The following is a 21,899-nucleotide window of genomic DNA, read 5'->3' as shown; positions in this document are numbered from 1 at the left end:
GCCTTCCATGCGCACTCGTCGTCCTTTCATTCCACGCGTTTAATGGACAGGCGTTGCTCGAGCCGGACGATTACCATCGTTCTTGCCACCGATGGCCGTGTTTAATCGGTATTTTCTGGAATTCTAATCCTCTCGACGAGACCACCTCGACGAGCTTCTTAAATCTGAATATCCGTGGACGCGTTAAACGTTTAATTTCGACGAGAGGAAATTTAATTGAGTTCGAAGCGGGGGGCGCTCGTCTTTTTCTAATTTCACGGGCGATGGTTTTGTCACGGGGGACAGGATCAGTGGAAATGACGGGACCTGCTTTGGTGTTTCTAATTGGCTCTGGTCCAGAGCTCACGCAAACGCGGCGTCGTGATCGTTCGGAGAAAACGGGGCTACGTGATAATTCGTCGTGGTTTCACTTTGATCGGCCGTGCGGCATTTACAACTCTTAACTTTCAATTAGTCGGATTTAGCCGGATTTCGAGCCTCCAGATAAGATATCTGGCAAGAGAATTATCGTTGACGAAATATCAACCCTCGAGTTTCTAAAGGCTGGTTCTTAACAACCCCTTCGCATTTGATATTCGAAAATCATTCCTGTCGTAACTATTTCTAAACTCAATTGACTTATATTTAAAGGTGCTCCTAATAATACGTTTAAGAGACTAACTGCTCCAGTGTGGGTTAATGAAAGTGATCGTACAATCTCTCGACTCTCCAATCTACATCTTAATACACGTTAATACCGTTAATTGTGCATTATATTTATACTCAGCTGCTCGATACATTTTTGTCCCTCGTATCCGTTTACGTAGGCAGTCGCAGTGACGCAAATGTCACGAAAATGTCGCTCTACCGTGTCCTGGCCAATCGAACCTCGTGTTCCACCACAGTCGAATGTACCGAGCCGGTTGCTAAGGCGATCGTAACAGTGAATTAAAAAAAAATCCTACGTCTTAACACCCTCGGGTAATACTGAAACGAAAACGCTGCTACAAAAATCAGCCAACTATTGCTACAATTGTATCAAGGCAGCTTCGAATGCCAAAACGAACGTGAATGCTCGCAACGCCTTAACTCCATTCTGACAATCCAATCTGAAGACATGTAAGAGGAACGTCGCGAGTTTCTTGCGCGTAGAAAATCTCTTACTGGTCACCAGAAAGCTTCGAGGAACGCCGCGAGTTTCGCGTACGTAACGGAGGGAAAAAGCGAGTTACCAAAGATGATCGCGTTCGCTCAGCCGCTCGAAGGGACGTGCCGTCTAACGGAGTTAACGTAACGCGGTGTTCCCGGGAGCTAAGGCGTAAGCCACGCATTCCTGCTCGGCTTAAACGCGTCCCTGCTCCGTTTCGCGGCACGGCAGCTCGGGAAATTAAACGGCACTCGGGAAAGGAGCGCTCCCCCTTAGATAGCGACGCCCGGGTAATTGCGCAAAGCGGACAGAAGCGGCGTTTCTCGCGGGTACGCGAGCCATCGGACGTTTTTTCCGTGAACCGGAGAAAGTCTCCGCTCCAAACGCAGCGCACAAAGGGGAGAGAAGCGATTAACCCTTTCTGTTTCTCTCCATTCCTATAAAACGCTCGCTTGCATCCAGTTTATATAATTCTATAGCAATCTGATTTGTTTACGTAAACGATTGCTTGATTTTCTACTAAACACTGAGGAATCTCGAACGATTGTATGAAAATTGAATCGTGGATGAAACTCGATCGATTAAAGTGTAATATTTCGTCGATGATTCCATGCGTCACTCGTTACATCATCTTACTTTAGTTATCCTGGTTAAAGGAAGTCGTAAATCAATTGATCCATTCGATTCAATATCGTCTCTCGCTAATCAAATATTGATCGAAGGAATACCTCTCTGTTAGCGTTGCCCACCGCTGCGCACGATCGACCGTACTTTATTTTTACCATTCTCTGCTGGCACTACCGGCGAAGAGTTTCAGAGTTTACTTTCCAGCGAATTCCCCAATGGCTGGAATCGATTAGCCGATCGGAAAAGGCAATTCGAACGCGTACTCACTTTTCTTACGGCCTGCGACCGAGATTTCCACTTGCATTAATGTGTAACTCATCAATTGGAAGCTTTCCCCGCGGATTATTCCCAATAGAAGAATACCGGCTACGCTTTCCCATGATCGACGAGGAGAAGACGTCCCGATGATTTTCATTAACCCTGAATATCGCGCGGTATATCGAACAGCCTCGAGGATTCGTCTCTTCTACACGTAGATTCTCAAACAGCGTGGCTACCATTCGATGAAAGAATGATTCGAATTTCTTTAAACACAGTAACTCGTAATACACCATTGCTTATAATTTTTACTACGAAGAAACAGGAGTACCAAGAGCAAGGATCCCTCAAGAATTCGGCCGCCATTTCATGAAACGCGAGTCGCGGAGCGGTTACACCACAACCAGAAAATCACGAGAGAAACGAGGGCCTCGAGGCGCGGAACAGCGCAAGCCGGTTGCATTATTCGCAGCGTTTTTTAACGACGCCGGTTGGCCTTGCGGACATTACCTCCGTGTTTCCATTCACTGCTGCGAAACAGGAGAGAGATCGTCGCCTCTAACGAGCCCCGATTCCTTCGGGCTCGTACGTCTTCGCGGTTGGGAGACGTCGTCCGCGATCCGCGATCTAATATACGATCCTAGCCGCTGAAAAGGATTCCACGCTTCGAGGTGGCGAAATCGTGCTTTCCGTCACGACGATCCTACCGAACGTACGTGAATTTTTCCAGCAGACGTTCCTTCTACGAGCCACCTCGTTTTACTATGCCAAACTTGTCCACTGGAATTAAACTCTTCGACTTAGAATTCTAGACATGGAAAGGAGAATTCGACTATGCCAGACTTGTCCACTGGAATTAAACTCTTGGACTTAGAATTCTAGATATGAAAACGAGAATTCGTTACATCTCGTCAGAGTTGGTCACTATTTTCATTGAATCGAATAAATTCGAGAATTCGTCGCGTCCAGATCAGAATTGAGACGTGGTCCCAGAATTTCAACCCTCTTCGCGCAGAAGCTCGAAATTCCGGTGTTCTCAGTGTTCCAGAGCACTCGCACGATACACGAGCGGAAGAGCTAATTCGCACCGGCTCGTTTCCGAGACGTTCAACTGGGATCTCGGCCAGCACGCGTTCGCGGTTTGTTTTTCTGGCTCGCACGCGCTGGCAGCTCGCTGAACGACCGCCGGAGTCATCGTACGCGATACCGCTCCGGCATTAATTAAAGAATTACGCGCGCCGGTTCGCGCTGGCCAGCGATTACGTGCATATTTAATAAAGACGCGATGTTGCATCGAGCGAGCGTCGACCGCGAAACCGAACGCTCGCCAAAGCCTTCCGAACAACCCTCCAAACTAATCGCAACGCGAAACGATCGTTGTGAACGACTCGTTCAGCTATTTTGCGAGTCTTGAAAAATATTCGAGAACTTTAAACATGTGTCACCAATCTTCATGCTTCCTGACAACCATTTTCCTAAAATTCGCAGCACTTCTAAAGAAGCAAACTTGTTACCGCCAGAGCTTCGATCTTAATCCCAATTCTTCCCATATGACGCAATTTTGAAAACAATGGAAACAAACGAAGAGCCCGCTCTTATTAATCAACTCCATATTAATTAAAATCGCATTTCACTCGACGCGTTACAGCTCTGTTCGATTAACGATAACGATCTTAACGACGCTGCGTCGTTCGATCCACATCGAGCCGTGAACGTTTGTGGGATCGATGATCGAGCGCGCGCGCGCGCTCGTCCCTCGCGATCCTCGGTCCTGGATCCGATCGACGCAAGCGGATACCGGAGTGGAACGCGCGCTCGCTCGCGCCATAAGCCGCGCAGACCGTTATTCCGTTCGTAACACACAAACTATCGGCATTATTTTCTAATGCCGCGCGCGGTTCGCAGGTCCCAATTTCTCTGCCTGTGTATATATGCATCTATAGTCCCAGGAAGATCGGTTTCATTCGGCGTTTCCGTTCCGTTTCCATCTGGGTCGATCGTCGAGTCGGCTCTGCCCGATGGATTGTTCGTATTCGATCTGCGCGTATGTTAATTAATGGAATTGGGACGCCTCGTTGTTGGATACTTCGAAACGTTTTCGCGTCGTGTGCGTTGCATTGCCCTCCTTTAACGCCGATGGGCCATCATCGTTCCTTTCTTTTCTTTGCCTCACGTTCGAGGAAGGTCGCGGAGGATTTTCCAATTTCGCGAGGACAGCTCGCCAGCGTATCGTAACGTCGTTGAACCTCGCGCGTACGAACGGTTGCTTCGTCCTCTCATTTGATTTAATTTCCGGTTATTCGGGTCACAACGATTTACGCGACGTATTGTTACGTCCGCGCACACCGTTACACGGTTTGCAACACCTAGGTACACGGTACTATCTCTCTAATCTACTCCTTCGCTGTTAACGTTAATTCCATTGAACTTATGCAACCTGTTCCTCAAAATTACCTTCATTCGTTGATCCTTCTATCTTGGACCACCCGTCGACCGTATCAATTTCGATCTAACACTTGCTCCTGCCTTCTCTCCCACGAATATACGTACTCGATTATTTCGCGGTTCTCCACGATGTTCAACGCCGATTTTCAAGCTATTTTGAGTAACCATTTTGTTCTAAATACCACAGACTTGTCGTGGAGTATTATTCATAAAGTTGCCATTAGCGTCTCTGCTTGACAAAACTCATATGGATTGTGCCCCAATGTACCAGAGTGTAACTCTTATTAGAAGTAAGAAGCGTCCACGAGACGCAAGGAAAAGTGAACGAACAAGCAATAACAGTATCAACCGTATACGTAAGCAGATTCACGCTATTCAAAGGGTTAATCAGAACTTCCCACGCAGGCTTTCCACGAAACTGAGCCGTCTACGCCATTTTACTCCCCTTTTTCCCTCGTGTCGCGACAACCAGCGGTTTAACAAGAAACACGGTTCACGCGAAACGCCAGGTAGTTCCTACTCGCGTGTTAATCACAGCCGCGAGTACAAAGTTCGCGAACAATCCCAGCTGGGTGAGAGCCGCGCGAAGCGTGGCACAAATGTGGCTGTCCTATTAATGGAGAGCCGGGTCTCGGCTACCACGCGGAGGAACAGCTGTTTCAACGATGGACCAGTCGCACGAGTCGACTTCCGCTATCCTGCGAGAGGCGCGAGCCAAATTCGAGTTTAACCCTTCCTGCAGAAACGAGCGTTGCACAACGCGTTCCGCGACAAGTATTTTCTACCTTCTCGCGGCGACGAATTAGAAAGTGTTTAACGCGTTTCCAGCCGCGGCTGGCTCGCGTGATGCAAACGTCGTTTGCATAAGTTGTCCTGGGAAAAGCTCGTAAAACACACTTGGTATCGACGATATCTCGATACATCGAGTTGTCTTGCTACCGTTTTAAGGCGTTCGTGAATATATTTAGATTCAGATAGGCTCTCAAATGAGACACGAGAGTGAGTGTCGCGAGGTGACATTTGGATGGCGTCGCTTTTAACAAGCGATTCAAATCTTTTTCTTGTTCTAACCGCGCAACATCGAATACGGAAACAAGGGAACTCACCCTCGGATCTCGCATCCGCCGCGACAGCGAGCAGCACGGCGGTCACCAGCAACAGCTTCGTGAACCAAAGCCTCCACATGTCTTCTTCGCCCATCTGTTTCCCCGCTGGCACGGAGTAGCTCTTCACGAAATATTGCCAAGCAGAAGACGCGCACTGTCACGTGAAACGGCCCGCGAACGACAAAACGTTTGCCCGTTACATCGGCACCAGAACCGTCGACGTTCTTCTTTTCACACCTCGTACGCGAACCACCTCTATCTCGACACGCGTACCGACGAAATCTACCAGGACGCGAACGCAATGAATAGAGACCAAGAACCAAGATGAAAGGAAACCAAAATTAAAATCGATCAACCAAAATCGACAAATGAACGGTTCTCGAATGGGAATTCCCCGTCACAGTCTATCCACGTATCTCTCTGGGTACACGCGAGGAGTCGAGACTTTTCCACCTGGTCACCAGACGGTGCGGTTGAACGAGAGCTCCGGAGCACTCGACGAGCAGAGCAGCCGACCGATTGACCTTTCTCCGGGTGCGTAACTTTGTCTGTGTCCCGGTGAGGACTGAAGGGGAAGCAAGCCCCGCCGCCGGCTGTTGGGAACCGGAGAAAGGTGTATCGAGAGAGAGGCCAGAGGCGAGCCGGTAAGGCCCCTCTTCTCTCGCTTCTGTCCCAACCCCCTCTACCGTGCACCATCATTCTTGCTATTGCTCTCTCTCCCCGTGTGTCCGTCTCTCTGGTGGTTCGTTCACCGGTTTATCCTCTCTTGTCGCTGCTCTCGGTTGTTGTCTTTGCTGCGAGAGGGTCCGTTCGTCTGTCGCGACGTTCTTCCCTTCTCGAGGATGATCATCGCGAGGATTGTCATCGCGACCGTACGCGCGTGATTAGGTTCGCGATATGTTATCAGAAGCTACCCTGGTTACGTTTTCCTCTCCTGTCGCGTGTCATTTTGTTGTTTGGAGGCTGATAGTGGAGAGAGAATGAAATGCAAAGGAGGGAAGAAGGGATATGGTGGAAGGATTTGGGGTGCGAGGATTTTGAGAGCGATGGGGGGTATTAATTGGTAGATGCGGAGAATGGGAACAGTGGAGACGATTGAAGAAGTATGGGTTTTGTTTAATTCGAGTAGGAATTTCATCGATAGATAAGGCCAGAGAGATTTTCTGTTACTTTCTAAGCAGAAAATCTAGCGAGCAAACAGAAATTGTAATAGTGAAAGTAGAGGAGCGATTTGAAAAGAAGAACCGTTTTGCGATTAAAAATGAAACACCGCGCGGCAGGGTGGCGCAGAAAATATTCATAAAGAAAGTTGCCCGATTAATTCCAGCGGCGAGCCAGCTCCGTTCTTTTTCGCCTCATTCGCGCGGCTCCGTTCGTCGTCTCAGCGCCAGGGCACTTTCGAACCGTATTACACGGGCACCCGTTACGTGGTAATTCTAGCCGGTGCACCAGTGACGCGAGACGTCACAGCTGTTGCACACGGGTTAATTTACCCGTCAAACTTCTGCTTTGCTCTGTAATTGGAACATTCGTAAGCTCGCGTCGATCGAATTTGCAAAACGCGAGCTCGCCTCGATCGGCACTGAATCAGCGGCGGTAATCAGGAACGACCGCCAACGAGCGTGAGTGGCACAATCGTCACAATAATGGTACTCGAACGGTGCGAGGCTGAAGATGGGACGAGAAATCGTACATATTTGAATATCTCATCGAGACTTGACAAATCGAACGTTTCTAATTAAGAACCAAATTGATTCGTGCTCTGATTCCCCTTGATCTGTCAAGTTTCAATTGCTCGAGCAGATATGACTACTGATTAGTGGACGGGAATATTCGATCGACGGTTATTTCGGTTTTTAATGCGAAAGACGTAAAATATGGAAGCTGTTGAGAGTCTAGGCCATTGAAAGATGTATACGTAGAAAATTACTTTCAAAAATAACGGATCTTCGATTTACTTTTTCTCGAGGAGAAAAGTAATTTATGCGAAGTGGCCCGCCTCGAGACAAGGTGGTGTCGACGAGAGGTGTCCCTTTCAAACGTATTGAAGTTTCACGTTAAACATCTCGCTATAAAAACATTCCACCGCAAAAGAGTCTAGCTGTTGTGCGGCAGAAGATTTTTTGCTCGGTAGAAAAGAAAATTCACTTTTTGAGAAAGTTGGCCCATTTGAATTTAAAATAAGAAATGGTGTATCGAGGAATACCGTGGGTACATCTCATCGCAGAGAGAAAAAGAGATATCTTGCATATTAACGAAGCAATATTTTTTCTGCACTTCCTCTACGTACGCCTAATATGCGCCATTTCTGTTTTATTATACCGCCTGCCTTACTTCAGAAGTACTACTTCGCATTCCTTATATGTTCGCGTATTACGTTACTATATGGGTAATGCGCTAATTATTAATTACCGTCGACAGTATAACAATAACAGTGTTCCCATTATTATTACAGAAATAATATGGCGATACGGAGCGTGAGTCTCGTAATACTACATACTATCATTCCCAATTACTACCAAGTAACACGCTGATTCACGCAGTACCTTTCCACCAATATATTAACACCCATGGTCCCTAAGCTGCAACCCCTACATCATATACACCAGACATAAATCGATAATCTCGCACGTCCAAACGATCCAATCGTTCGAACTCATCTAACCGAACGTGATCGATAACAACAATCAAGACCCATTAACGCAATCTCAGTTCCAATGCACCCTACTTCCTACGACCTTCCTCCACCCACAAAGTGTATTCCAGTCCATCCATTTGATCGCCCACTCGCAGCTCGTGGTGCCTCCTTAGAGGCGTCCTGTACGAGCAGAAGAGCCCAGGAGTCAAGCCTGTCGAGACGCTCCTGTTAAAGTCAACCTTGCGGAGCGTCTCCCGATAAGGTGGTCCACCTGTCCGCCTGGCTGGACTGAATGAACGAGCCACGGGACACGGACGCGGTTCTTGAAGAGGGCTGTACGACAGTGGCACAGGCTGTCGAGGTGGGAGGTACGCGTTACAGGTGGCGACCCGAGGACCTACATTCACGAGCTGCGAGGCTCTTCTCTCCTCTCGGTGTCCGCCTCGTCCCCTCGGGTATTCGTGTCGATGGTCGGCTCGTTCGCTGGCCGATCATCGAATTCCGTCGCCGAGATTCCACCGGAGAAACTACTCCCTGCCGTCCCTCGCGGAGGCCTCCTCGATCCTCTCGCGTCTTCTGCGCCTGGTCCCGTCTCGATCCTCCGTTACCCGCCTCGCGCAGGGACCGTCACGCTCGCGGACCGCGAAATTGAACAACGTCCCGGCGAGCATGACTCGAGGTGAGACCGCGAAGCGTCGATCAGGGCGTGGACATTTGGAGAAACTGCGCGCAAGGATCGTTGTCAGTCGAAGTCATTGTTCGCCAGTGGGTGTAATTACACGGTGCGCGATGTAGAACGATCTTGGTTTGACGTTCACGAGCAACTGCCTGCGAGGACGATGAGAATTTCGCGTAATTTAGTGGACATCGCATAGTTAACCCTTTCGTGGTGTAATTAAATGGAGATAAGTTTGTATAATTATACGGTTTTCGAGAAAGGTTTTATCGTACTATAGATAGGTACAACTCGTAACCATATGGGTGTTATTTGTCTTCGAATGAACAAGCACTAAATCTTCTGTACTGTTCCTTTCGCGATGGTTTGGAATCGATGCGTTGCGAAGTGGTACTTTTGTACTGTTTAAGGGTTGGTTGGTGAGAAAGGGTAAACTCGAGAAAGACGCAACAGGACGAACGTACTTTCTAATGCAACGGCACGGATCCGTCTAACGAGAGGGAGGATTAGCGTCGCGTGTAATTGAGAACACAAGGACGCCTAGAGATCGTAAAGCTTAAGCGAGCGTAAAAATGGCCGGCGCGTCGAAGTCGATGGCATCTGACGCGCAATTGGAACGCGATTGCGATGGGATTGCAGCCTCCTACGAAGCATAATAATACCAGAAACGAATACATTGCTGTTTGATACTTAAAGTTACATGCGTTTATTACATGATACCAATTGATGTTGATAACTTAATGAAGCAAAAGCCTCGCCAACTTTCACTCTTATCCATATGTTCGATGTCTCGTTCCTCACTTTTCTCCGTCTCGCTCATCGAGAGAAATTCCTTGCAATTGCAACGCAGCTGCGTCTGTAACATCAACAATCCTTCAAACAATCACAAAACATATATCGTTACAATTATTATCTCTTCTTCGTAGAATGGATAATCATTGATTCTTTTTTGTTCCTTAAAACAGCAGAACTGTTTTGGACGGTACATTACTCGTTATTTACGAAGAATACTCCAATTTTTTAAACGTTTATGCAATTCGTTATCGTATTTACGTAACGACGGAAACGAAACAAATGAGGAGAGCAGGAAATGCGGGAACGAAGTTTACGATTTGCGATGCGCACGTAACTCGCATTCACATGTTCCAGTTTCGTTAACTATTTTGCAATCGCCGAGTCGTCTTCTTTGCCCCGTGATGTACTTTTGTTCCCCATGGGAGACAACTGTGTCGCGAACTGTTACATCCGCTGCGGATGACGCTATTTAGCTTCTCTTCTCTTACTTAAATAATTGTCGAGCAAAACATAAATTAAGCGAAACAGACTGATGCTATCGAGGATACGCTTCGAAAATAAAATTGCTCGATTTCGTAAAAAAAAATGAAACTAAAGGATGAGGTAGTTAGGGAAGGGTTAAGCAGAAGACGAAAATAAAAGGTGATTGCAAAATTTATTCTACTTCCATTTTGGATTCTGTTGACTGATTATTTTCTGCTAAATCATTCGATTCGCTCGACGACTTCTCTGTATTTTGAGGAATAACTTCTTCAGGGGTATCCTCTTTTGGGGGTTGCGGTTTCTCCGAAATGTTCGGATGCACGTTTCGACTAGTGCGTTCTTTCGGTTCCTTAGTTGCTTTCTGCAATGCTTCATTTAAATGTTTCTTTCCAAACCTCCTAAATTTAAAATTGGTCAGATACTTTAGCTCTCCGTCCCAATTCCTCAGCATGTTACACTGAGATGTATTTAAAATATCCGGAATTTCTGAAACACGAAAAAAATTTTAGATGTTCTACTGTTATGGACAAAAGGGATTCTAATTTCTTACCTATACCACATGTATCGTACTCTTCTTGTTCTCTCTCCTTGGTCATCCGAATCACATCTTCTCTGCTTGCGTGCTGTCTGTTCCTTCGGCCACCTATAGACCGCTTGATAACAATCTGTTCCATTTCTTCATCGTTCCTAGCTATATACCTTTAAATTGCATATGGAAAAGTTACTAATAATTGTAGCTCCCTCGCAGGTCCTCTTTTACCCACATTTCTAATAATTGAGCAGTTAATTCTGGAGTATAGGGACAGACATCTGGAACCATGTGCTCTTTCATCCAGAGCATTTTCTCACCAATTAAATTCTGCTTTATCAAGCCGGACATTTTTGCTTTCTGTCTGTTTGTTATCCTGGAACAAAACATATTCATCAATAATGGTAACAATTTTTATAAAGCTGAAGGCTTTAAGTTCCAAACAGCCTTGCCTTGGAAGGAGTCGAATACGCGAAAATTATATGACTTACTTCTTTGCTCTTCTTGCAATGGCAATAGATTTTCTGCTGTTTGGATGCGTAACCTTCTTAGCCTTCAGGAACTCCTTTCTCATTGCGGTGGCCTGTAAGAAGAATAATGCAGACGTTTAATATTCAGCAAACAGTAGGATATTTTAAGTACAAGTCGATAAAAGTCTTACCATGTTTGTATTTTGTTGTAATCAACGTTCCTAACCTAGAAATCTCTTGCACAGACCACATGGGCCAGCCTATTGGTCAGAACTCGCTAAGTAGTATCAGAATGGTACTTTTAGTCAGACGTCTGAAAGGTAGTACTACTTGCTACACCGATGGTTAGCGACATCTCTCGGCGATAGGGGCAACACCGCATGATGCTTTACCATATCACTTCCGACCTAATAAACTTCCAAATTTTTCTTCTGTTTTTAACCTACGCGTACCTTTAGATGAAATATTGAAATTGTAACCTGTTTCGTACAGCTTTATTTTTGATACAGTATATATTAATAGGAATTTTATGCGAGCAAACTTTTTTGGCGGCTCTAGCCACATCTCAGACATGAGGAGATAAAAAATTCGACGGAAGCGACCGGTGACGATGAAAGTTTTTATCGTGATATTGCTTCTCTTAATTTTAACGTCAAACGGGACGAGTTTCGGCAGAAAAAGATCCAGGAAATGTCGAAGGGATAAAGTGCAGATTTTTAACAAAAGCGATGAGAACTCCACAGCGGATTACTACTACAATTGCGACCCAACGGAGTTCAGAATAGTTCAGAAGATTCCGTATTTGCGGTCCTGCTCGTCCTGTGACAGAATGGATATCGATTTTTCATCCGCCTGCATCAGATGCGGAATGTGTCTTGCTATTGCTGACAAGGTTGCGCAACAGTGCATTAGGGGGATTACGTGCACCAAGGGGATGTCATTTCTTCCAATCGTTGCACGCAAAGACGAGTTACTATAAGTATAACAATTTGTTGAAATATTATTTTACATTTTCTCAGATAAATCAGACGCTACTGAAAGTCCACGAAGAATTGCCCAGCGCGTGCTTGAACGATACCGAAATCGAGCTTCTCTTGAGGACGATCTGCGACTATTCTTTCCAATAGTAAATTACTGACAAATAAATTCTACCACTGTTAAACGGGAAAAGTAACATTTTTACGGTCTTTTAACAGCTACAGTCTACGTGAGATCGACGAGAAACGATACATTTCTGATCGATTGCCGGGTTCCATCATGGTGACCACGTCTGCGGATGGACTTTGGGCGAAAAAGTGAGTGAGGAACGTGAAGGACGGAATAGACTGTAAATACATTATACACTTCTATTTCTGTCTTCGATACATGCAATTATTTAGATTGAGAGACCTCTGTCATTATTATCTGGACGAAATCGGGGAGGTATCGTTATACGAGCAATGGCAACAATGGTGCAACGACGACGAAAAATTTCCTGACTTAATTAACGTTATGTGCCGGTAATAATTAGATAACTATATCTCCAATTATGTTACGTAAATCACACAGTGTTCTCTCACTGTTAAACATTTTTTAGAAGCACGTATGGTATACTAAGAGATTGCAGAAGCATGGAAGATACGAAAAGATACGAATCTCCATTTAAGGCGTACAATGCCAAGGCAAAAATCACCGCGACGTATGACAAGTACGATAAACGCGATTGAACGTATACAGAGCTGAAGGAAAAGCACTGTCTATAAAATTTTTATGTGCATTCGCGTCGACGGATTAACCCCTTACTTACTGATGAAATGGAAATACAGCGTTATCCCTGGACCTACCTTTCTGCCCACTGATCAACTTTCTACGTTCCGATCCTGAAAACGAGTTCGCGTGTTTCACGCTGGCCTGTTTCCTCCAGCTGAAAAATTTCGGTTCGAAACGCGGTCGATTTATCTCCGCGTTGGTATCGACGTGCTCCATCATCTTCGTTGGCGAGGACTCTTTCTCGACGGGCACTGAGACACCCGACGCACGGTGTTCCTCGTTCCTCGTCGAATCGCATTGCGTGCCATGTTTGTCAGAAACACCCTTCTCCGGATTACGACGAGGATGTAAGTGTGGCAAATGAGGGAACCGCGAGAACGTTGGGAAACGAGGGAAATGAGGCAGATGCGAGGGTATCAGATGGTGATTGCGCATCCCACGAACGATGGTCTCTTTCATCTGTCGCCTACGGTTCCAAATCCTTTCCGCGATCCAGATCGGGATGGACGACAACCCCCCAGCGATCAGAATGAAGAACGCGGAGTAGACGTCGGCTAGCCTGGCGCTGTGGAAGGTGGTGGGCGACTTGCATCGCGGCATTTCTGGTAGCATCCGTTCTGTTATCCTATTCAGAACTCCTCGTTCTCGTATTTTCAGTATACTGAAACATTCAACGTTCGATAGTTGATCTGAAGAAGATCTATCTCACCTCCTTCGATTTTCCAAAGAACGGTGCACATGCGAAGCATAAAATATCGTAGAGCAATTGAAATTAATCGACGTACTTCAAATTAATGATCTTCTTGTAAGGACAGGAATTGGCCATGGGCAGAGCTACCATCGTGAAGGTTTGCGGGAGGGGTAGCTCCTTCAGGGTGCATCGCTCTTGGATCAGCGTAGACCTCAGCGCGCGACGAGCAAGGGTCGCGCTTATGAAGAAACCGTAGTGTCCTTTCACAGCCTTCGTCAGACCGGACGTTGTGTCCAGTCGTGACTCCCGATTGTTGAACGCTCTTATGTACAATTCCCGCAGGTTGCTGTCGTTCACGTTCTACATATGAACGAGTGGAAGAAGTAGAAAGAAATTTTTCGAAACGATCGATGAAGCAACGTTTCTCATCTCCAAACTCACCCTGATGTATTCGTCGTCGGTTATGCTGTAACCCAGTTTGAAGTTATGCGACAGGATATCGGTGATGGACTTGATACCACTGGCTTGCACCGATAAGATTGAAGTAATAAAGCCAGCGTAAGCGTTGTACATCACTAATGCGAACATTAGACTGAATAGTAGTACGGTTTTCCCCGATGGATTGCGAGGTGTCCATGGCGAGCCTGCGATAAATATCTAGCTAGATAATGAGCATCCTTTCGTGTAAGAATACCAAGGGATAGTAAGAGCATTTGAGATAATTGGGGATACGTGAAAATTAGTCGATAAATTACGAAACCTTGCATGCACATTATGCTAATGCACCAAAGCGCAGCCTCTCCTATTCCAACGCGTGTCTCCTCGGTGTAGTGCAGCACAGTTTTCGCCGCGTAAATGATCAGACTCATCGCGATCAATATAGCGAAATAAGTGGAGGCCACGCAGCCCAATAGATAGTTGTTAAAGGGTTGTCGAAATATGTCTCTCATAGTCCCAGTCTCCAATGGATGGTAGTAGATGTTTCTCCTGTGCGAAAATCATTTCGTTCGAACAGTGTGACTGTTTTCAACTAACCAGGAATTTATTTGCACGCATCATTTTCATATACGTCAAAGAATTCTGACAGCCTCAGCAATGATCTCGTTGCGATGTGAGCTAGGATGCGCAGAGTGGAGTCAAGAGGGAAGTCTGCTGAGACCGTGACTCCTGGGTCAAAGAGTACTGGTTGGAAACTACTAATCGCTGTGTTGCAAGAATGAAAAACGCTTGTGACGGATTAGAAAGTGTCATCTCTGCGAAAAAACTACGCGTATCGTTTGAATGCAGACTCGAGTGTCAATACATTCTTGCCAATGCATCAGTTTTTCAGAAACGTCCCCGAAGTACTCAACAAACATCCTGCACATCAATCTTCGAGATGGATAAAATCATCCGATAATTAAATTCTCGATCAGATCCGTTCAATGAGACAGTAACGAAGAGTTCTAGGGACCAAAACTTATGCATTTAACGAGACATCGCTGTGTTGTTGTTGAATTCTTCTCAATGCTATGATAAACGCAAGTGACAACACAAGAAAAGGTGAATTGGAGAACGGAAGTTTCCTCACATGTAGCGGATGAGGGGGTGGCAGAAGAACATTTCCGCTTGCCGTTCCTCGGTCACGGTGATGTAACCGAGCCCGATGTCCACAGCTCCTGAGACGACGTCCCCGAGAAGATTGTTCCAAACTTTGTTGTTCAAAGTGCCAAGTTTCTCGTGCGGTATCAGTTCTATGCTGCAAAGTTTTATCGCCTTTCTATTTACGCAATTATGGTATCAGTTTATACTAAAGTTACGAATTCAACAAGAACGAAATAGAAGGGGCGAAGAGGGGGCAAAAGAGAGAAGTGTAGGCGTGAAAGAAGAAGAGGATGCAATAGATTCACGTGTTCCTCTCCGATAACTGTGCAATTAAAAAAAAAAAAAAAAAAAAAACACGGTTCTATAATCGCGTATATTTCTTCCTCTTTCTTTATAACCTTACAGACATATGGGATAATTAAAAACACATCGGATTATTAACCGACACCGTCACAAGTTAACCATACGTGTGACCTAAATGCATCGCAATTTCAAACGCATACTTCACATTCTTAATCGGCGATTTAATTTTAAATTGTCCGTGAACTGCATATCCGTCTTCAAGTATTATGTGTTCTTTTTTTACACAAAGTGGCTAGAATGTTTACAGCTATGCAAACGATTTAGCTGAAAATTAATAACCCAGAATTCGTTTGCATACATTACTCGATACTTTGCTGAAATCTGTAAAAAAAAAACTTGTCGCGTTCAACGTATTCCAAGAGCGAAGGGGAATGATTTCGTCAGCGTCGAGAGAAATTCATCGAGCTGCGTTTCCACAATTTGCAAAACTCTTGAGAGTCTTAGTAAGCGTCGAATCTTGGCCTGCCTAATGCGACTCGTGTGTGATGGCAGTTGCAAGTTGTACCTCGCGTTCACGCTGCTGGTGACGAAGTTGGCGAAGTCGAGGAGCGGCGCTATGTCGTTCGCCTCCTCCTCAGGCATGTCCATGTGGCCGTCGATCGTCTCGTTCAGCACACCGAAAACGATCGGCAACCCCTTGAAATCGCTGCGCAATTTCACGCTGATCGGACTGTGCAACGACCAGAAGTCCGGGTTCCAAGAGCCAAGGAAATTAGTCACCAGACTGGTGTTATCCGAGTGTCTGATCTTGTACACATGGACGAAGTGGAACAGCATCGTCCTATTCTCAAGGACAGCATAGTTCAAGTTGGCAGACGCGTTCTCGTCGAACCGTTTGATGGGTGGCTCACGAAACTCGAAGTTGTTACCATAGCGTTGCAAGGACGAGCATGTCCTGAAAAATACGAGGAAATTTAGTTAACCCTTTCTAGGGTTAACCATGAACAAGATGTACTTAGATACCTGAAGCATCATTCAAGCTATATTCGAAAAGTATATGTACGTACCTGTTCCAGTACATTTGAGACAACTTCTGAATCGCCTCGTAGGAGGACGAGGGTGTCGCGACGACCACATCGCTGTCTATACCGATACTCAAGTGTCGGAGAACAGTATCGATCGTAGCATCGGTGTTTCTCGTGGTTATCATTAGCCAAGAAACATAGTAATTGAACTGAGACCTCTGTGATGCCTGAGACATTCATTTTCTTACGTTATAGCAGCAGTTGTTTGTGAGATTAATTAAATTACGCGTTCTTATTCTACTTCTATGTCGCATGTTGATACAGCAATTAGTAAATTATTAGGAATTTATACAGACTTATTAGGAAATTATTTATAGCGATGAACAGTTAAGAATACTTCCACCAGATTTTTACTTTCTACCCTTTAATTCCAACTCTATAGCCGATCAATTAAGAATGGAATCTCAAATGTTAAATAACAATCCAGACTCCGAGCACTTAACGGGTGCTTAACTTAACTTTCACGGGTGTACTTCTTACCACATTGAGAATATTGTCAGGGGATGTAAGGTTAAGCCCGTCCAGCAAAACGATCGATCCGATCCGATGCTTCTGGATCGCGAGGGCGTCCGGCAAATTTGGATTGACAGCTGACTGAATTGACACGCTGATTCCTTCGTTGGCCAGACACGCTATTAGCGGCCTGGTGTACGTGAATACACAATCTGTGCCAAAAAAAGAAAATATCATATTAGATAACGAGGTCTCGTGGAATATTCTTCATTTTCACGTCGCTAGACATCTGAGGATGATTATTATGCGATACAGTTGAAAGTAAAAACAAGCTGTCAAGTGAAAATGTTCTTTTTCGAGATACGTTAATTGAAGGTGATTTTTATGTCTTATATTTTACGACTTAATCGAGTTCGAAGCGAGGAATTTTACTATATTAAACGATAGTCGAGGGTCAATCGATTGCCGACCCACGATTATTCGGATCTTACAACATCAAGAAGTCCGATTTCTTATACATTTTCACGGACGGAGATTTCGTTTCACGTGAGCAGCTTTGGCAATTAATGCGCCAGCTTTAAATGTTACATCATTCCGTGTAATACACGATTACTCTAAAGCCAAGGTCCACGGACTTGTTTCGCAATAAATTTTAATGTCGATAAACCGTGGAAATTTTCGTTTAACAGATATGAAGTACAGTTGCACGAACACGCGTTGCGCACGTGCCGATTCCTAAACCGCATTTATATTTCTCCCCCTCTCTCGCTCCCTTTAAGCGTGGATAGTAAAAAAATGAAAATAATTCACATTTTTTGTTTTTAACATTTTGCTTAGAAAGTGTCGACGTTGCTTTGAACCGTGATATCGCGGATATCACGGTGTATATTTTTCTCGAAATCTACTGTAAGAATGCGTTTTTGCAATTTATGCAATCAAACCCAGCAACTTTGTTAACATAACAAGGAATTACGAGCGTGTCTGTTTACAAGTAATACATAGTAATATATAGTATAGTAGTAGTAGTAATATATAGTATATATGTTGTATATATCTGTATAGCAAAGAAATGTTTGATTCAATCACTTAAATATTTAAATATCGATTTGGTTTACCCAACGAGGTTAAATTTTCGAACAGCACTAACTGATCCCAAGCCCTCCACTTGGCGAACTCCAAGATTAATTGCAACGTTAAAGGCGAGGGTAAAGTGCAAGTAGCAGCCGCCATGGCGAATAAGACCGTCGTGAAAACTCCAATATTCGTGTTTCTATAAACAAAAGAATACGAAACTGTCTTTTAGAGGGTACTGCGACAGGTTCAATTCACTTCGTTGTCAGGAACAAACGATCTATCGCACACGGGATGGTAATTGTCTGAACAACACACGCGTACCTTGCGATCATTTTACTAGGAACCTCCTAGGAGAACAATTAACTTTAACAAATTTATTTAAGCCTGGTAGATACCGTGGAAACGAAAGAGTGGCTAGTTCCTCGAATTCTATCGACGCTTAGAAAAAAAAAAAAAAACGCGAGACGTCTTAGGCAGCGATCGAGTATAGACTGAAGGATTATCTCGACGTAGTCCTTTCGCCCTTACCTTCGACGCATGCGATAGAAATTAACCGCTAGATAGCCATCGATGAAACATTCTACACGGTTCCCACCCTGTTAGGTGAATTGCATTGGTAATTGCGCACGTTATTATGTCCTACGTATTATACACCGAGTTTTGGTTATTACATTTCTAACCAGCGTTGAATCATCAAACTTATCGAGTGATTAATATGGAAGTATAAGCAACTGACGATACATTATGCAAATGATACATGCATAATAATATTGAACTCTGTTTCTACTATACATGTATTCTACTATACATGTATGTTAACAATAAATGTATGTTAACAATAAAAATAGATTCGTCATTGGCGTTCACACGTGTTTATGTAATTCAAATCCGAATTGTAGAAAGTATAGTTGACAATGGGCGTTATTTTGTCGTTTAACAATTTTTATCGCCGTCGAGTCGATTAATTGGACAGGATATCGATCCGCGAGCTGAGAGAACCTTTAATATCCAACCACGATCATTCGGATTTTTATTCAAAGCTATTTGAATTCGAGATTCTCGTATTCCTGAAAAGTTAGACGGTTCGTCGTACAAAGTAGATACGCACATCGCGTGTTATATTTCTTCTCGTGATTTGTTTGATAAATTACATTCTTGTTTGCGCTGGGGAAACAATCGTTAATTTCCATTGCGCAATGCACAGCGAAAAAAGCAATCCTGGCTGGTGCGTTTATCGATTGGCGCGCGATCCACGTTTCCTTTCCTCACCGATTCATTTCTGGTGGTATGTATCTTAATTGAAATTCGTTGCCAGCCGGGAAGTTTACTGTTACTCAGGGTAAATCGAAAGCGATTGCCAGTTAGAAAGGGACTATAATGGAGGGATCGAGTTACAATGTTTGAAAAAATCAGAGCGCCGGATACATTGAGGTTTGTACACAAAAACCTAGAATGAGGACAATGGTCTGTCGATAATAGTATTTGCTCCTCCACCGTCGACAGCAAATCGATGGAATCGATGCAATCGATACGAGCGATGAGAGGAATCGGCGGGCACAGCAAGTCCGCTTCTGAGGAATCATGAAAAATTTCTTCGCGCGACCGTAGAATCTCAACCCCTTAACGCGGCACGTATCTAGCGTTTGTAACGATCTAAAAAAAAAAGAAAATGAGTAAAGCAGTCACGAGATTGATCCCATTTACACCCCTTCATACCAGTGACGATAGGTTAGCGTAAGAAATACTATTTTTCACCTTCATTATTCGTGATGAAAATTAACATTTCTTAAATGTGATCTGTGAGTTCTGTATGAACTTTACTCGAAATAGAACGATACACGCGGTTCGTATAACTGGATTCAGATTTGCCAGAAACTTTGCCATAGGAGAGGCAGAAAACTTTAAAAAACATCGCTGCAGACGTCTGTAGATGTTCGTTTGTCATTTTTATGGAACCTGCGTTCAATTTTGCTGAATATTTATTCGCAGAAGCTGGTCATCAAGGACGTTGAATGTTTCCTTGACTTGATACTCCCAACAACGCTTGTAAAATTCCAATCGGACGTTTTCAGATTTCTGCTCATTTTCGTTGCATGTTAAATTTAGCTATTGAGGGAGTCAACGATAAAGTATAACGCACACGCATCATGTGTTTCTACGTACAAATAATATTTGAGACTTCCAGATTTTTATTCATTTCCGGGATTATTAATCTCAGTCGCTAGGATGAAACATATAATTCGCATATGTAAATACATAATATGACTATAAGAAATGCTAACGTCACTGGTGTCATTACCGCTCATTATTGTCAATCGCTTCAATAGGAACAACTTGAGAGCCCCCACAATTCTTTCAATTATCGAGCATCCCAACAATTTATTTTTTGCAACCCCAACGTAAAACTCGTTGAATCACGACTAACGTGGCGGTATGCTATTCATTATTTTTATTCATTGTATATCCTTGCAATAGAAAATGTATGCACGATTATACTTCTATACGCCACTTAATTAATGTGACACCAAAATTCACGCCGGAATGTGTCATCCCATTAACCGCTGTATTATTCATACAATTCTGATATTATACGCTAGTGCAGTCTTTAACATAATCAGATTCAGGATTGGACTTCAAAGTTCGAATTTATTTCTAAGACAGCGAAGAAGAGTTGAGTAATGAGCATTACATAAGGTGAAAACAATTCTGGTTTGATGCTCAAATTAACAAATGAACGGATGAGTATCATTTGATTCGAGGAAATCGTTTCTTTCGGCCAAACATGCATTTTATCCACTACTGTTATGTTATTGCGCACAGTATACATCGACTGAAGATAAAAGATACTTTCCTTTTGAGAAACTAAACTGGTACAATGACTGAGAGTTGATTCCAGTCATTGAAGGCGGGACGACTGTCTTGTCTAAATGAGTCCAAAAACTCGAAACGTTTAAACGCATTGTAATATTAATTATTGCCAAACAGAGTACCAAGACTTCAATGTTACTACTACGTAATCGACTGAAGATAAAAAATTTAATTTAATTTTAAAAGCAAAATTAATTGAATAAATCTCTCAATAATCTCAATTTTTTAATTAACAGATTGCGCCGTTCAATTAAGTCGGAGGTATTAAAATGAAATCGGAAATATTATAATGCAATCTAAAACTTATGAATGATAATTATGAAAACGTATGCACATAACATATACACTGTTTCCGTCATTACGTAATGCCATTAACAACATATAATAGCATTAGGTTAATATGATGAATTATTCCATTTGTTTAAACGTCAAAACGCAGTGCCAACAGTTTAAGCTATAAAAACCGATACACTTTCTCGCCCGTACGCTTGCATTTCCAAACGACCAATACCAGCAAGGAGAATATAATATCAAAAGAAGGATCTAATTTTTTCAAAATTCAAACGATCCCTATCCTGTCCCTCTTTATCTACAAGTAACTAGCCAGCAATATCGAGGCAACCAAATGTTCCCGCGAGTTGTACAAGCACAACAGTCTTCGATGGTTAGTTTGTAAAACAAATCGGGAAAAAAACGTACACAGAAACATGGGACGAGTGTCAATTTCTTTCGATAAGAGGTCACGTACGCATCTGCCCGCGGAGCAAATGTCGCAGGATCAACGCGTCGTACGGTACCGCGTTATGGCGCCACTGTCGTTTCCGTACGATGCGAGGCGCGCTTGTCGTTGTGCTCGTGTTTGCCGATAATCATATTTAGCTCTGGCCGCAAGTGCCGGCATCTCAGTCGTGGTTCACTGTCAGGTAGCTCGGTTTGTAA

General features: G+C 44.0%; 4 protein-coding genes across 4 annotated transcripts in view; 1 reads left to right on the top strand and 3 right to left on the bottom strand.

Moving 5' to 3' along the window:
* The window catches only part of LOC143433281 (uncharacterized), a 52,550-nt gene extending 46,768 nt beyond the window's left edge, over positions 1–5,782 (bottom strand). Inside the window, exon 1 of the mRNA XM_076910568.1 lies at positions 5,563–5,782. Coding sequence (XP_076766683.1) covers positions 5,563–5,656 — 94 coding nt within the window. The 5' untranslated portion in view covers positions 5,657–5,782. The remainder of the gene's footprint in view (positions 1–5,562) is intronic.
* A 4,526-nt stretch (positions 5,783–10,308) lies between these two features.
* On the bottom strand, positions 10,309–11,462 carry LOC143432889 (translation machinery-associated protein 16). Its single transcript, XM_076909851.1, has 5 exons — positions 11,345–11,462; positions 11,175–11,266; positions 10,919–11,059; positions 10,705–10,853; positions 10,309–10,640 (listed from the first exon to the last, which is right to left on the bottom strand). Exons 1-5 carry the CDS (start codon positions 11,345–11,347, stop codon positions 10,327–10,329), a joined length of 699 nt encoding a protein of 232 aa, XP_076765966.1. The 5' UTR covers positions 11,348–11,462; the 3' UTR covers positions 10,309–10,326.
* On the top strand, positions 11,404–12,878 carry LOC143433280 (uncharacterized). The gene is made up of 5 exons (XM_076910567.1): positions 11,404–11,497; positions 12,015–12,279; positions 12,350–12,448; positions 12,533–12,652; positions 12,730–12,878. Exons 1-5 carry the CDS (start codon positions 11,404–11,406, stop codon positions 12,857–12,859), a joined length of 708 nt encoding a protein of 235 aa, XP_076766682.1. The 3' UTR covers positions 12,860–12,878.
* A 57-nt stretch (positions 12,879–12,935) lies between these two features.
* LOC143432865 (glutamate receptor ionotropic, delta-2) lies at positions 12,936–18,434 on the bottom strand. Its single transcript, XM_076909817.1, has 10 exons — positions 18,414–18,434; positions 18,134–18,288; positions 17,046–17,230; positions 16,548–16,732; positions 16,046–16,435; positions 15,164–15,331; positions 14,354–14,580; positions 14,035–14,237; positions 13,688–13,953; positions 12,936–13,563 (listed from the first exon to the last, which is right to left on the bottom strand). The coding sequence occupies exons 1-10, from the start codon at positions 18,422–18,424 to the stop codon at positions 12,936–12,938; spliced, it is 2,418 nt and encodes an 805-aa protein (XP_076765932.1). The 5' UTR covers positions 18,425–18,434.
* Positions 18,435–21,899: the final 3,465 nt, after the last annotated feature.

Source organism: Xylocopa sonorina, chromosome 2, assembly GCF_050948175.1.
Source record: "Xylocopa sonorina isolate GNS202 chromosome 2, iyXylSono1_principal, whole genome shotgun sequence".
Lineage (NCBI taxonomy): Eukaryota > Metazoa > Arthropoda > Insecta > Hymenoptera > Apidae > Xylocopa > Xylocopa sonorina.
The sequence above is the reverse complement of the archived record's forward strand: the minus strand, read 5'-3'. Positions and strand labels throughout refer to the sequence as shown.

Bases quoted from the DNA above. Each gene is read 5' to 3' on its own strand.
- LOC143432889 (XM_076909851.1), bottom strand. The intron at 10,854-10,918 runs GTGGGTAAAAGA...TGCAATTTAAAG, and splicing joins ACTGCTCAATTATTAGAAAT to GTATATAGCTAGGAACGATG. The intron at 10,641-10,704 runs GTAAGAAATTAG...TTCGTGTTTCAG, and splicing joins GTACGATACATGTGGTATAG to AAATTCCGGATATTTTAAAT.
- LOC143433280 (XM_076910567.1), top strand. From the start codon at position 11,404: ATGGGCCAGCCTATTGGTCAGAACTCGCTAAGTAGTATCAGAATGGTA. The intron at 12,280-12,349 runs GTAAATTACTGA...GTCTTTTAACAG, and splicing joins TGCGACTATTCTTTCCAATA to CTACAGTCTACGTGAGATCG. The intron at 12,653-12,729 runs GTAATAATTAGA...AACATTTTTTAG, and splicing joins TTAATTAACGTTATGTGCCG to AAGCACGTATGGTATACTAA.
- LOC143432865 (XM_076909817.1), bottom strand. The intron at 16,733-17,045 runs GTAAGAAGTACA...TGAATGTCTCAG, and splicing joins CTGACAATATTCTCAATGTG to GCATCACAGAGGTCTCAGTT. The intron at 14,238-14,353 runs GTTTCGTAATTT...TATTTATCGCAG, and splicing joins TAGCATAATGTGCATGCAAG to GCTCGCCATGGACACCTCGC.